At 45.7% G+C, this 17,025-nt stretch overlaps 1 protein-coding gene across 1 annotated transcript in view; it reads left to right on the forward strand.

Moving 5' to 3' along the window:
* The window catches only part of LOC106562150 (protein FAM189A1), a 172,324-nt gene that overhangs the window by 133,564 nt on the left and 21,735 nt on the right, over positions 1–17,025 (forward strand). The window contains exon 3 of the mRNA XM_014126809.2: positions 12,557–12,667. Coding sequence (XP_013982284.1) covers positions 12,557–12,667 — 111 coding nt within the window. The remainder of the gene's footprint in view (positions 1–12,556; positions 12,668–17,025) is intronic.

Consider the following 17,025-nt stretch of genomic DNA (forward strand, 5'->3'; position numbering starts at 1 on the left):
CTCCCATTCAGAGTCAATGGGCTCAGGACAGGCTCTGATTCCATTGCGATAAACATGTCCCCTCAGATGCATCATGGGCCAGGAAGAATATTGATGTCCCCCCCAGTGAAGCAGCAGGGTACCAGAGGCAGGAGAGAGGGGTTGATGGGGGGAAGGAAGGGGGGAGGCAGTAGAGATGAGTAATTTGTTTGTGGCTCTGTGATCATTGGCCTGGAACTGACACTGTGGAACTCCTCACCGTTCCCTGACCCCTACAGAGAGCAAGCAGCTGCAGAATGAGCCCACAGGAAGTGACATCATATCACCGCCTGAGCAGCCTGCCTGGCTCTCTCAGCCCTAGCCTACTGGGCCTGTAGCCCATCAAACTCCCCCACAGTTCAACTGCCATTTCCAATGTTGGGGGAGAATAAACCATAAAAGCCAGTACCGACTGATGTAGGTAGTGTTGTCTTTGTTACAGTGTTGCTGGACATGATGCTTTATAAGCTGGGTCTGTGCCCAGTCTGTGCCCAGTCTGCTTTGATGAGGCCAACAGATGAGACTGTAAGTGCCTATTAGTTCAGATTGTGTGTGTGTGTGTCTGTCTGTATCTGTGTGTGTGTGTGTGTGTGTGTGTGTGTGTGTGTGTGTGTGTGTGTGTGATCTGCTTCACCCAACAGTTACTCTGCAGCCTCGTAGCAGAGGGGAGCAGTCAAAATCCCTTACAGTTTGCCTACACTGAAAAAAAGAAGGTTCTAAATGGCATCTACGGTTCTTCATAATTCTAAAAGGTTCTTGAAATGTATGGAAGCCTGCAGATGTGTCCCTTTCATAGCACACAGAAAATTGGCCAGTGTTATCTAGTGTTGATTTTTCAGTGTAAGATATTTAGTGTTAATTCAGGAGTTAAATTAACACTTGTAAAGAGTTAAATAAACACTCATTGGTGTAAAATTATCTCAGTGTTTGTGTTAATAACCAGAGATGAACCAAAACCACGCCCATCATTATCATATTTCCCAGCATTCTCTTTTGCAGGTTTGTTTCAATATCTATGTTTTTGCATGTACGTTGATTAATTAATTGATTAATTAATCTTATGCTACTCAAATATTTATTTATTTTATTTTACCTTTGTTTAACCAGGTAGGCAAGTTGAGAACAAGTTCTCATTTACAACTGCAACCTGGCCAAGATAAAGCAAAGCAGTTAGACACATACAACAACACAGAGTTACACATGGAGTAAAACAAACATACAGTCAATAATACAGTACAAAAACAAGTCTATATACAATGTGAGCAAATGAGGTGAGATAAGGGAGGTAAAGGCAAAAAAGGCCACGGTGGCGAAGTAAATACAATATAGAAATTAAAAAACACTGGAATTGTAGATTTGCAGTGGGTGAATGTGCAAAGTAGAAATACTGGGGTGCAAGGGAGCAAAATAAATAAATAAATACAGTAGGGGATGAGGTAATTGTTTGGGCTATTTATAGATGGGCTATGTACAGGTGCAGTGATCTGTGAGCTGCTCTGACAGCTGGTGCTTAAAGCTGGTGAGGGAGATAAGTGTTTCCAGTTTCAGAGATTTTTGTACTTCGTTCCAGTCATTGCCAGCAGAGAACTGGAAGGAGAGGCGGCCAAAGGAGGAATTGGCCCTGGGGGTGACCAGTGAAATACACCTGCTGGAGCGCGTGCTACGGGTGGGTGCTGCTATGGTGACCACCGAGCTGAGATAAGTCGGGACTTTACCTAGCAGGGTCTTGTAGATGACCTGGAACCAGTGGGTTTGGCGATGAGTATGAAGCGAGGGCCAGCCAACTAGAGCGTACAGGTCACAGTGGTGAGTAGTATATGGGGCTTTGGTGACAAAACGGATGGCACTGTGATAGACTGCATCCAATTTGTTGAGTAGGGTGTTGGAGGCTATTTTGTAAATGACATCACCGAAGTCGAGGATCGGTAGGATGGTCAGTTTTACGAGGGTATGTTTGGCAGCATGAGTGAAAGATGCTTTGTTGCAAAACAGGAAGCCAATTCTAGATTTAACTTTGGATTGGATATGTTTAATGTGAGTCTGGAAGGAGAGTTTACAGTCTAACCAGACACCTAGGTATTTGTAGTTGTCCACATATTCTAAGTCAGAACCGTCCAGAGTAGTGATGCTGGGCGGGCGGGCAGGTGTAGGCAGCGATCGGTTGAAGAGCATGCATTTAGTTTTACTTGTATTTAGGAGTAGTTGGAGGCTACGGAAGGAGAGTTGTATGGCATTGAAGCTCGTCTGGAGGGTAGTTAACACAGTGTCCAAAGAAGGGCCAGAAGTATACAGAATGGTGTCGTCTGCGTAGAGGTGGATCAGAGACTCACCAGCAGCAAGAGCGACATCATTGATGTATACAGAGAAAAGAGTCGGCCCAAGAATTGAACCCTGTGGCCCTCTGTAGACTACCAGAGGCCCAGACAACAGACCCTCAGATTTGACACACTGAACTCTATCGGAAAAGTAGTTGGTGAACCAGGCGAAGCAATCATTTGAGAAACCGAGGCTGTTGAGTCTGCTGATGAGGATGTGGTGATTGACAGGATCGAAAGCCTTGGCCAGGTCAACGAATACGGTTGCACAATATTGTTTCTTATCAATGGTGGTTAAGATATCGTTTAGGACCTTGAGCGTGGCTGAGGTGCACCCATGACCAGCTCTGAAACCAGATTGCATAGTGGAGAAGGTACGGTGGGATTCGAAATGGTTTGTTAACTTGGCTTTCGAAGACCTTAGAAAGGCAGGGTAGGATAGATATAGGTCTGTAGCAGTTTGGGTCAAGAGTGTCCCCCCCTTTGAAGAGGGGGATGACCGCAGCTGCTTTCCAATCTTTGGGAATCTCAGACGACACGAAAGAGAGCTTGAACAGGCTAGTAATAGGGGTTGCAACAATTTCGGCAGATAATTTTTGAAAGAAAGGGTCCAGATTGTCTAGCCCGGCTTATTAAATAACGTACATTTTTCTAAACTATTTCAATCTGTTACTTGGACTTATTGCATCCATTACTGAAATGGTTGTTCCAGGGTTGAAACATTTCTGGGGGGGATTCTACCTGGAATTTGTATGGTTCTTCAAGGAACCATCCCATTTAAGGTTCTTCAGATAACCTAAATGCTTCCCCTATGGTAGGGGTGTCAAACTCATTCCAAAGAGGGCATAGTGTCTGCTGGTTTTTGGTTTTTCCTTTCAATTAAGACCTAGACAACCAGTTGAGGGGAGTTCCTTACTAATCAGTGCCCTTAATTCAACAATCAAGTACAAGGGAGGAGCAAAAACCAAACCAGCAGACACTCGGCACTGGAATGAGTTTGACACGTGCCCTATGGCATCGATCTGAAGAACCATTATTTTTAAGAATGTACCACCTCCAGCAAGGCTACATTATCAGTCACAGGTTTGAGTAGGTGACACCAGGGGAACAGGCTCTTGCTCTAGGGACACTGACAAACAGCTTTGCACACAGATTCCAGCTCTGTTTGTTTGCTGAGTCAGAGTCCCAGGCAGGAGAGTGAGGTAACTCAGCTAAGACATTTGAAAGGACTGCAGTTTCTGTTTCGCCTGCCTGCTATCCCTGGCCCTCAACCAAACTGCCATCACAGGGCCCCCCCCCCCTCTCTCTCCATCCATCCATCCCTCCCTCTCTCTCTCTCTCTCTCTCTCTCTCTCTCTCTCTCTCTCTCTCTCTCTCTCTTCTCGCTCACCCTTGACTGGATATTACTAATGAACTCTTCTCCCAGTAGAATATGCTACAGCTGACCTCGAAAAACAAAGGCCTGTGTAAACAATGTGGCTCTCGCTGTTGTTGCAGAGCTCTGAGAGAAAGAGAGAGAGAAGAGAGACTTGGTAATTTACCTTAGAGATGATGATGAAGATGAGGAGGCAGGGTGGGAATAAGAACTAGGCTATACAGCTGAGTGAGTTTAGGACAGAATATCCTGTTGCTTCTCTCAGAAAGACTCAAGGACATCTCTTCCACACTCTATATCTCTCTCAATTCAATTCAAAGGGCTTTATTGGCATGGGAAACATGTTTACATTGCCAAAGGAAGTTGAATAGATAATAAACAAGTGAAATAAACAATCAGAAAACCCTCTCTCTCTCCCTCTCTCTCTCTCTCGCTCTCTCTCCTCCCAGTTACTCAAACATCTCTCTCCCAGTCTCCCAACCCCCCACCCTCCTCTACTGTCTCTCTATCTCCCCCTCTCTTTCTATCACATACAGTACACACTCGGTGCATCAAAAGCACAGGGACGAGAGAGAGAACAAGAGACGAGGGAATTTGGTGCAGGATAATGTATGGAGGAGTGTTTCTCCAGCTCTCTCTCTCTCTGAGATAGATAAGGCTGATGAATGATGTCCTCTCCTAGAGCCCTCCAGAGCAGGGACTGTGGATCCATATTCATTAGAATATGAATTAGCCTCCTTATCTGATGGTTTATTGGCGAGACTGTGATGATCCGTGCTGCCATAGCAAATCTCGGGCGACCGTCATAGAGTATTATCCTGCTATTGTTACCCGCCAGTTTTTTGCTCTCCAAAGAGGGAAGCCGATCTGTCCCCCAACATCGTCTGACTGTGCCCTTCAGACTGAACCAGAGATGTCTCTGACTGGAGGAGATGGTATGAACACAAACACAAGTAGTAGCACCAATAGGCCTCTCGCTGTCTTTCTCTGTACTGAAGCAGCAATTTGAAATAGTCAACCCTTTTCACTGGTGCATTGGGATCACACCCTATGTCTCGCAAGGACGTGACTTCTGACTCTCCTCTTGAGTTTCTTGCAGTCTCTCTCTCTCACTCTCTCGCCCCCACTCTCTCTCTCTCTCTCTCTCTCTCTCTCTCTCTCCCTCCCCTGTCACCGGAGGTTTGTACCTGCAGGGAGACGAAGCCATTACAGCCCAAACTCATTACGTCGTCCTCAGCGGTGGCCTGGGCTGGGCCTCCTTGTTTTAGCTGAGGTCAGGAACTGATTAAATGTTGAAAAGTGGAGGCTAATCACATGGTGACCCCCCTGGGCTGTATTGTGGCCCTCATTCCGCTTCAGTCAGTGGAGTTTAGAGTGGCTCGGACGATGTGCTCCTCCTATGGGCCAGTTACCCTGGACAGTCAACATAGCAGATACCACACTACTCTTCTACCCTGTCTCCACTGCTGTATGTCTGTCTGTGGACTCATTACCTGGGCTGCTCCTCTCTGGCCCTACTTTCATTATCTCTCTAATGTTTTCCAGTTAGCTCTGTTCCATTATATTCTATTCCAAGATTCATTGGACATTTGTGGATATGGATTGATAGAACAAGCGTTGATTAATGCCGCAATTGACCTCTATTCTGCTGTGACCTCTGGTTCACCCCTCCAGAACATGTGGTAGCAGGGCACAGGGGAACATATGAGAGGGGTGAAATGTGCAGCCCGGTCTGGTGCCATTATAGCTCAATGAGGTCTGATCTTATAGAAGGTGATGTATTTCTCCACATACTGTCCTGCCTGAGACTTCTTATCAGCCCTAGCAGATATGCAGACTGGTCACTCTGAATTCACGGTGTCTCCATGATGGACGCTGTCGCCATCTCATGACAGAGAAAGTGTTTTCACTCCCAGTCGACTACAATACATCTCAGTTACTGGGACCCTCATCGGCATCCTCAGCCTCTCCAGGTAATGAAGGAGTGTGTAAGTGATCTATTCACATGGCTTAAACATTTGCCCCTGAGGGATGAGGGTCTGTGGAATCCATTATGCCTGGTTCAGATTTGATTTTTTTGTACCTTTATTTAACTAGGCAAGTCAGTTAAGAACAAATTCTTATTTTCAATGACGGCCTAGGAACAGTGAGTTAACTGCCTTGTTCAGGGGCAGAACGACAGATTTGTACCTTGTCAGCTCGGGGATTTGAACTTGCAACCTTTCAGTTACTAGTCCAACGCTCTAACCACTAAGCTACACTGCCGCCCCTAGATTGACTCCCAGTCAGTCAGTACTCCCTGCTCAGCCTGCCTGCCTGCCTGTTGAGGGTTTGTAACAACACCACCAGGGTTTGTTTGTCTGATCATATTCATGGTGATAGAGTACAAACATGCGCTGTGGTGCACGGCCACCCGGGGTAACTCAATATGGCTGTGGGCATGCATATCTTACAGCCAAGGGATGGGTGGAGGGCTGGGAGGGGAGGCAGGACGGAAAGGGTTACCCCCTCCCTGTTTTGCCCTGTGATATTGTAACCAGCTGCTATCGCCCTGGGCTTCCTGCTAACCGGACTGCAATAAATCCATCCTTAACCCTCAGTCTCCACTATTTATCAAGTCAACAGGGGTGATAGCGCAGAAACGGTGGAAAGAAAATATGAAAAATACACAATGTTTTCTTTGCCTGATTAAAGACTCTATAGTGCATGCTGCGAATGTTGCTTTTCTTACCCTCTGGGGTTATTGTAATACAAACCCACTATACTCCACTATGTTAGTTGTTCTCCAAACAGACAATCGTAAAGAAGAAAAGTCGAGTGTGAAGTTAGTTATGTACAGAGTGAGTTGGGAAATCAAAGTGTGTCTGGCTGAGAGGTGAAAGCACTGCTGGATAGAGTTTAGCAGCCCTGCAGAGACACACAGAATGGATGTGTTGGCAGCAAACACAATCACAAGGCTTGTTAGAGAAAGAGGAAGAACACAACAACATTCCTCCAATCTCTCTCTGGGCTGAGATAATTGAAAATAAATGATGTCTTGTCGTAGCGGTGCTGCAGACTAAATACTAATTTGTGCTGCAGAGCAGAGGACTCAGAGAGTTGTGCTCCTATACCTCCACCTCGGTCTAACGGCTCCATCCGGCTCCGACAAAATTCCCCCAGTACCCCCAGCTCATCTCTCCAGTCCCCAGGCTTCCAGTCCCCAGGAGTCCCACCCTAACAGGCCTTGGCATGGGCACTTGTCAACAGGTTGTTATTCTAGAGGTTAACCCCCAGTTAGAGGCCATTGTTTTTACAATGTGTGCCTTTTCTGGTTTATTTACCTTCCCATAAACCCCCTGCCTCAGGTCAAGGGTCAGGGCGAAGGACATCTCAGGCCGTCTGTTGGGGAGCAGGACTCTGTTTAGACTGGGCCTCTCTGCCTGTCCAATAGCCTGGGTCTACACCTGGCTCTACACTCATACACACAGAGGAACACAAGCAGCTGCCTTTGGGTAGACTAGAGCATCCTCTCTGCCTCTACTACATGCATATTTCTCATTTTCCAAGATGATATCTTTCAAGGGTAATGTTCTGCATTATATAGTTGGTAGCAGTAGTGCCCCTGTGCCTGTATGGCTGTCTAGCAACATAGCTAGCTGTTATGACAAAGCTACTTTTTGTTGTTGCGTCAACACTCATTTTTGAGGACTTCATAGGACCCTGTCTGTGTGCCGTTGTGGCTAATGAGCTTGTCGGTCTGCAGTGCAGTGGGGACAGAGACAGACAGGCCTGGTGGTCTGCAGTGTTACTGGGGACAGAGACAGATGGGCCTGGTGGTCTGCAGTGTTACTGGGGTCAGAGACAGACGGGCCTGGTGGGCTACAGTGTTACTGGGGTCAGAGACAGATGTGTCACCTATGGAATGCTAATGCTCCATCAACACTGTAATTATCATGCTACATTTGACTGAGCTGGACACTGCTATAGGGTGACAGGTGGTTGCATGGAGCCGCATGGCTTTCAACGCCATTCAGGGGATGACAACAACAGCAATCTAGACTCATTACCCTGCAGATTAACAGATTATAAACTACATTTATGGTTTTGTTTTTCGGTTTGTGACATTGACGGATGAGGAGAGTTGTAAAGTGGAAAAATACTAACGATCTTTGTCCAAATTAGAGCCATTCTACGTGCAGCTTTACCAGCAACATGGATTTCCTAGCCAGTGAAGTCGAAGCTGTTCTCTCTAAGCACCATTCAGTTTTCAAAATCTCTTCAAAAACATCCCAGTTGTACTGTCTGACTGCTCTCCTCAACCCTCTACACACTAGCTGTCTATTAGTTCATTATGGAAGTGTAGGCATACTGCATCTTTGTACTAAACTACTCATTAAGTATTATACAGATTATTTGATGTGTTTTATTTAGTTATTGTTTCATGGTTTTATTATACAGATTATTTGATGTGTTTTATTTAGTTATTGTTTCATGGTTAAAGTTGGTTAGACCTGCAGTCCGTTGCATGACTCTGCAGCTTGCAGACAGTCCTCTCATCGTTCCCTCATTCTGCCTCTGTGACTAGTCTGACTCAAACTTCCTGTCATACAGTATTTCAACTGCACACGTCCCTGTGGGTGGTCATACCATACTACGCATGGGTCCTCGTAAAGTACCATACTACACATCAGGGAAATGACTATGTATGAATGATTAGCGTCCTGATGGAAAAAGTCCATGCCTGGGCCTTGTGTGTTTTCCATCCCCTGTCCACTGATATCAGAAAACAAAATGGTGGTGATATATTGGCATCCTGGCGAGTGTTAAGTGGTGACTGTGACACGCGGTGTAAATCTCCTCAGTCCCTCAGTGGCATGCAGAGTTGGGGTCCAGGAAGTAAACTGAATTGGAATTTCAGTGTACTTCCTGAATTGACTGAATAAAAATGTAATTGACCCTAACTCTGATGGCATGCCTTAGCAGTGTCTGTCAATCAGTCTGTGTGTCATGCTGGGGGCATGGTGGCGGACGGTAATTAATGAGTGTGTTAAACAGTGAAATGTGATCCCAAATTAGAACCCAGAGCCAGTGTGGAGCCACACATTTTCATTAGCCCAGGAGACAGGTATGTGTGGTGAATATGGCATCCTCTAAAAGAACAGCCATTCAGTCAGGTTAGCTATAAGGCACAGACGATAAACTCGGCTATTAATGAGATTTACTGCAGACACTTACCTGCCTGCCTTCTCATCGGTGCTGAATAAAATTAATGGAAAGCAATAAAAAGGAAGATAATGGAAACAAAGATGGGAAATAAATGAACAGAAATTGTTCTTGGTCCTCGTCTGAAGAACTGGACCAAGGTGCAGCGTGGTGGGCGTACATTTTCTTTATTTAACAATGACACCGGGAAAAACAACAAAATACAAAACACAAACGTAAAGTTATATGCAGTGCAGAAAGCAACTACACACAAACAAGATCCCACAATCACAGGTGGGGAAAAAGGGCTGCCTAAGTATGATCCCCAATCAGAGACAACGATAAACAGCTGCCTCTGATTGGGAACCATACTAGGCCAACAAAGAACTAGAAACAAAGATATGCCCACCCAAGTCACACCCTGACCTAACAAAATAGAGAATAAAAAAGGCTCTCTAAGGTCAGGGCGTGACAGAAACGAATTAAAACAAATTGAATATCATAGAATAGAATAGAATGCTGGTTTTGCTCGTCTCAGATTTTATCTGATGTCTTGTCTGAGCATCCTTGGTGAGTCTGATTTTAATACTGAAAGGGAATTTGTGAGTTCCACCACAATCTAAACAGTAAACACACATTGTGACGACATATTTAGTATGATTGTGTAAATATATGATTGTTTTATGGAAATGTCCCTCACACTATGGGGCATTTTCCCCCCAGTGAGAATTGCCACAGAGAGAGCAGCAGAAAACCTGGTGAGATTGAGCAGTTCATTTGATTGGCTGTGTTCAGCTGGCGATGAGGCGAACACTCAAGAGGTGCCCGTTAATAGGCGTTTTACGACTGATGTTGGAGGAACGGTCTCTCTGCTCAATCTCTGCCTTACAAAATGATCATTGTCATAGCCTCGTTCTATTCTCAGTCAGGCTAATAATATGTTTTTACACAAAGTAATAAAACTGTCCGTTCTCAGTTTGCTGCCTCTTTCCTTTAACGTCAGTGATGAGACATTTGAAGCATGGGAAGGAGTGTTGTACTCTGAAGATGTTGACCGTTACAGTCTCTCTGAAGGTGAACATCTAAAGCAGTCTGTCTTTTCTTACCATATGGCAGTTTAGTTTAGTAACACACACACACACACATTCAGTGATGTGACAATTCAAGGTTAATTAACATATCAACATGGAAATACAGGTGCACTTTATGATCCGTGTTTAAGCACACTCATGCACGTTTCAAGCTAGAAATGAGAAGCGCATGAGAGTACACGTATACGTACAGGGGCAGAGAGTACATGTATACGTACAGGGGCAGAGAGTATACGTATATGTACAGGGGCAGAGAGTACACGTATATGTACAGGGGCAGAGAGTACACGTATACGTACAGGGGCAGAGAGTACATGTATACGTACAGGGGCAGAGAGTACACGTATATGTACAGGGGCAGAGAGTACACGTATACGTACAGGGGCAGAGAGTACACGTATACGTACAGGGGCAGAGAGTACATGTATACGTACAGGGGCAGAGAGTACACGTATATGTACAGGGGCAGAGAGTACATGTATACGTACAGGGGCAGAGAGTACACGTATATGTACAGGGGCAGAGAGTACACGTATACGTACAGGGGCAGAGAGTATACGTATACGTACAGGGGCAGAGAGTATACGTATATGTACAGGGGCAGAGAGTATACGTATATGTACAGGGGCAGAGAGTACACGTATATGTACAGGGGCAGAGAGTACACGTATACGTACAGGGGCAGAGAGTACACGTATACATACAGGGGCAGAAAGTACACGTATACGTACAGGGGCAGAGAGTACATGTATACGTACAGGGGCAGAGAGTACACGTATACATACAGGGGCAGAGAGTACACGTATACGTACAGGGGCAGAGAGTACATGTATACGTACAGGGGCAGTTTCCGGGACACAAATTAAGCCTAGTCCTGGACCAAAAACACCTCAATGGACATTCTCCATTGAAAATACTTTTCCGTGATTTGGCTTAATCTGTGTCTGTGAAACCGCCCCATGGACACACAAATATTCAATACATTTTCTTTCTCTGATCTTCTGATCTAACTCTTCCTTTCATACTGTTTTCTCCATCCCTCCTCATGTTTTAGTTTAAATGAATAGATTTGTAGCAGCTGAATTGAGTCTTAAAGACCTGAGTCTTAAAGTCCAACTGAAACCACCATCTCTCTAGCCGTCTCAACCCCTTATTGGCTATTACGTCATGGTTCTTATTGAAAAGACATGGAGTTAATTGGATGTAGTTATATTTCTACTGACAACCAGCTACTGTCAGTGTCATGCCAGTGTCATTCTGTGTGTTATTGTACCCCGGGGATTTCCTCCATGGGCCCACAGCCAGGGATTAATGCCTGGGGTAGTGTGTTTCTCCTCTGATATAGTGGTCTACCTCCATCGAACCGTACCGATCAACCTTTCAATCCTACAATTTCCTGGCATGGTGAAAAGCACTTAAACGTATCTCTCCATCTGTTTACCCTATCTCTCCCTCTGTCCCTCCTTCGTTCCCTCGCTCCCTCTCCTCCTCTCCATCTGTACTTGTGTCTGTTTGTCAACCTCTTTTTCAGTAAATGTGTCTTGTCCCCCCCCTCCCTCCCTCCCACCCACCTCCCACCCCCAGGCTGGGCTGGTGTCCCCTGTGTCCCTCCCCTCCCTCCTGGCCCTCCAGTCTGGGTTAATGTTCCATCGGGTGCAGCACCAGGACCAGGACCAGGGCTGTAAATCAAACAGGCTATGTGTGGAGGAAGGCCAGGCCTGATATACAGGACCCTGCTCTACCTTGTAATCTACTGGCGAAGGCCTCTGACAGCTTTAAACTCATTCTATTACACTTGATCTGTGATTTAAAGGAGCCCAAATGTTCACTCTATTTCTCCTCACAGGATGTATTTCCTGGGACTGTCAGCTATGAAATAAAGAGAATTGTTTTTAATGGGAGACTAGAGGGGGAACATGGAGGTAGCTACTCTGGTGACAGTGCAGAGAGGGGGGGAAATTGCCACAGAACAGATATATCAGGCTGTTGGGAAGCAGTAGTGTTGATTGGAGTTGGGCTGAGGAATTAGGAGGAGATTGGTTCCTCTACCTGACCATCCATCATCAGGGCTTTAGGTCTTCAGGTGACACTAGATACGAAAGGCATTGTGAGAAAATATATATGGGTATCAAGGACAGTCCTGTAACTATAACGGGCAATGTTACTGGTAGCAATGTAAAGAGTTGGTCTGTCAAATGTCAATATGTATGTGTGGTGTTTGTGCTCTTAACCTCTGAGCAGATGGGTTAGCCATGGGTTAGATTCAGTTTATCTTAGATGGACTTAATTAGTTTGAGAAAAAGGGTTATTGATTTCTGTGATCATCTGCCGCCTTTTCCTCCCCCTGATGACTCAATGTAATCAGTCAATCAGTCAGTATTGATTGGTGAAGCCTTCCCTCTCACTGTAGCCATGCATAAAAAAACGCATTACTGCCTACAAGACAACATGAACATTAAATCAACTGGCGAATCTCTGTACATTCCCTAGTGGAATAACCCATGTTATAGCTGTATTGTGTTGGTCTACTGTTGCTCTATAAATCTCAACATCTCTACTCCGTCTCTCCACAGATCACCTTCTTCATGCTGCTGTCGGCGGTGTGTGTGATGCTCAACCTGGCTGGCTCCATCCTGTCCTGCCAGAACGCTCAGTTGGTCAACTCTCTGGAGGACTGTCAGCTGGTGAGAGACTAGTGCCCTGCCCCTCTACCCCCTCTGTCCCCCCTGCATGTGCCCTCTCTCTCCTATCTACAGGGGCCAGTACTGGTTCCCTATCTCCTCCATCTTAACAGGGGCCGGTGGATGTGGCGGGGCCCCTGTTCATATGAAGGAGGTGTGGCACCTGGTGTTGAAAGGCCCTAGCCTGTCTGGGATCTGTCAGTCTCACACACCAGTTGAATCAGTGTGCAGAGCACCGCCCCACCCACCCAGCTCACAGTAAAAATACATATAAACGCCAGCCACTCCTACGTCCTTCTTAATAGTAGGGCTCAGTGCCGTCTGTCTGTCTGATTACCCACTGGAGCTCATAGTTTAATTATTAAGAAAAACATAATAATCCGGCGTCTGGGGAGAGAGAGCGCTTTCAATTTGTCTGCTGTCTGCGGCAGGTTTCAGACGGCGTGGCAGAATGTATGTGTCAGGATCAGGCTGGGGAAGGAGTACCTCATACTAGCATAGATTACATGAATCTACAGACTCATGGCAAGAGTAAAGTTCCTAGATCAACTATGCTGTTAGGGCCATAGAAAATCACAGTTCTCAAAGTCCTCTAAAAGGGCTTTCTCTGTAAAAGAAAAGACTGAAATCCATACATTCTGGACTCATTTAATTAGTGTTTAATAAGCTATAAATAATGAATAGCTTTTGGGGGATTAAAAATGGAAGCAAAAATACAGTAGCGCAGTGTGCTTGTATACTGTGTATTGTGTGTGCTGAATGGATGGCTATGAAGGGATTATTTATAGCAGAACAACAGCTCAAGCCCCTAGCCTGCCTATTCTGTTCTGTGACCACTGTGTTGTGTGGGGTTGTATCAGCACTGCAGTCAGCGGCGGCTCCACAGGATATCCTGCATTCCCTTATCCAGAATACGGCCCATTGTACCATCTCTCTCACCGGCTTCAGTCTGCCCCAGCACCAAGCACAGACAGACCTAGTAACACAGAGAGACCCAGTAGCATAGAGAGACCCAGTAGCACAGACAAACCTAGTAACACAGAGAGACCCAGTAGCACAGACAGACCCAGTAGCACAGAGAGACCCAGTAGCACAGACAGACCCAGTAACACAGAGAGACCCAGTAGCACAGACAGACCCAGTAACACAGACAGACCCAATAGCACAGACAGACCCAGTAACACAGACAGACCCAGTAACACAGACAGACAGACCCAATAGCACAGATAGACCTAGTAACACAGACAGACCCAGTAGCACAGAGACCCAGTAGCACAGACAGACCCAGTAGCACAGAGAGACCCAGTAGCACAGACGAGACCCAGTAGCACAGACAGACTCAGTAACACAGACAGACTCAGTAACACAGACAGACCCAGTAGTACAGAGAGACCCAGTAGCACAGACAGACCCAGTAACACAGACAGACCCAGTAGCACAGAGAGACCCAGTAACACAGAGAGACCCAGTAACACAGACAGACCCAGTAGCATAGAGAGACCCAGTAGCACAGACAGACCCAGTAGCACAGAGAGACCCAGTAACACAGACAGACCCAGTAACACAGAGAGACCCAGTAGCACAGACAGACCCAGTAGCACAGACATACCCAGTAGCATAGAGAGACCCAGTAACACAGAGAGACCCAGTAGCACAGAGAGACCTAGTAACACAGACAGACCTAGTAACACAGAGAGACCCAGTAGCACAGACAGACCCAGTAACACAGACAGACCTAGTAACACAGAGAGACCCAGTAGCACAGACAGACCTAGTAACACAGACAGACCTAGTAACACAGAGAGACCCAATAGCACAGACAGACCTAGTAACACAGACAGACCTAGTAACACAGAGAGACCCAATAGCACAGACAGACCTAGTAACACAGACAGACCTAGTAACACAGAGAGACCCAATAGCACAGACAGACCTAGTAACACAGACAGACCTAGTAACACAGAGAGACCCAGTAGCACAGACAGACCTAGTAACACAGACAGACCTAGTAACACAGAGAGACCCAGTAGCACAGACAGACCTAGTAACACAGACAGACCTAGTAACACAGAGAGACCCAGTAGCACAGACAGACCTAGTAACACAGACAGACCTAGTAACACAGAGAGACCTAGTAACACAGAGAGACCTAGTAACACAGACAGACCTAGTAACACAGAGAGACCCAATAGCACAGACAGACCTAGTAACACAGACAGACCTAGTAACACAGACAGACCTAGTAACACAGAGAGACCTAGTAACACAGAGAGACCCAGTAACACAGACAGACCTAGTAACACAGAGAGACCTAGTAACACAGAGAGACCTAGTAACACAGAGAGACCTAGTAACACAGAGAGACCTAGTAACACAGAGAGACCCAGTAACACAGACAGACCTAGTAACACAGACAGACCTAGTAACACAGAGAGACCTAGTAACACAGAGAGACCTAGTAACACAGAGAGACCTAGTAACACAGAGAGACCCAGTAACACAGACAGACCTAGTAACACAGACAGACCTAGTAACACAGAGAGACCCAATAGCAGAGGAAGCAAAGAAAACTAGGCTCTAATTATATTGATTCTTTGCAAAAAAAACAAATGTTTTATTCTTAGTGTTTTAGAACATTGCAAATAACATAAATCTGTCAAGCAGAAAGGATAAGAGGAAAGCGAATCATCATAGTAGTTAAACTGAGGATGGTTCTCCTCACATGACTGCTGTTGGTAATTACACTGAGGATCTTCTATTCTAGCCACATTAATCACATGGGAATTCTAATTTAGTTGGTCTAATCAATTAAACATTCTGGCATTGTTTGCAGGCTTTGCAGTGGATACATAAACACTGCTAGGCTTTATTGAATTCATTTCCATTCCTTATGCAGTAGTAAGAGAGCGTGAATAAGTAAGGACTATCTATTATTCCATCCAGGCTCCTGAGGTGACCTTTCTCCAGTTAGCTGTAATTTCCCTGTACAGTCCAACCAACTGGGCTATTTCATCACCATCAACAGCCAATGTCATATTCAACTGCCTCCATCTTGCATAGTGAATAAATCAAAATAATGTATACATTAAAAGTCTCAACATGAAAGTTATCTTTGTAAATGGTATTCTTCCTGGAGTGACGTAATAGAGAGTGTGCCATCAGGTTAAGCATGGCACAACTCCCCTCCCTGTGATACACTGCCTAAGCCCTCTCCTTGAATCATGTGTTACCTGTGCCCAATGTAGCTTGGCGTGGCATTACATCTCAAGACGTTTGTCAATATGTTTTACGCCCGTCATCAACACTAGGGACGGGTGACACGAGTTGTGATGTAATGTGTTGGGGTCCGTAGAAGGGAGGTTCTGTGAAGAGGAATGATCTGCAGAGCGGAGGAGAACCAGACTTCTTTCTCAGGGAACCTGTCTATCCGTCCGACTTCATTGTAAATATCCTTTGCTATTCTGATGTTATTGTTTTTAAATATGGGATGTAACCTGTACGTATTGTGATTGCTGCAAAATGAATTGCATCATTGAGGACTTTGAGGTTTTCTGAATCTGAACGTGATGGAGGGGGGAGGGGGGAGGATGTGACAGGCATCACTAGTGCCCTGCACATGATGTACACTAAAATCCCCATCTGGACTGCTGGTCTACCTGATAGAGTTCCAAGGTATGGCGAGGAAAAAACGGTAGCATTCCCTGGGCATGCTTTGGGCTTAGGTGAGGTGCATAATCTGTTCAGAAGGCATAACTAGTTTAGAAGGCATCCCGCATTTTTGGCAAGGATCAACCACTTTTATGCAGTTTCTTTCTGAGTAGAAATCGATTTCTGGAATGGAAAGCAGCGAGCAGAGCAGGAGGTGTTTGTGTGTGTGAACTGAAAGGCTTGCTCCGTTGGTGGTGGTGCTTCTCTGGGCTAATGAAAAACCACTTGTCTCATCAAGCCTGTCTTGGATGGGCTGGTGAAATGCATGATGGGTCCTATGTGGAGTGCTCATGTGACTAAGGCTGGTAGATTACCACTCCGGGTTGTGTCTAGTGACATCAGACGTTCAAATCGCTGTTTCACGCGCCGTTTCACATCCAAAACGTAGAAATCTGCAGATATAGAGAGCTTGACATACACTGCACCATTAAATAAAAGCAATGCATGAATCGATTAGCAAAATGAAAACAACACTGCAATGGCTGTGCTACTTTGCTGACTGAGATATTCTGATCTAATTGTTCGTTCATATGGCACTGACATACTGCAAGACCCCCTGTGTGTCCATCTAGTCATCCTGTACGCCACATCATCCATCAACACACATGAGCCTACTTCCTCCAAGGATCTTCACAGTGTGAGAGAGAGAGAGA

The sequence above is a fragment of the Salmo salar genome, chromosome ssa11, assembly GCF_905237065.1.
Source record: "Salmo salar chromosome ssa11, Ssal_v3.1, whole genome shotgun sequence".
NCBI classification, from domain to species: Eukaryota; Metazoa; Chordata; class Actinopteri; order Salmoniformes; family Salmonidae; genus Salmo; species Salmo salar.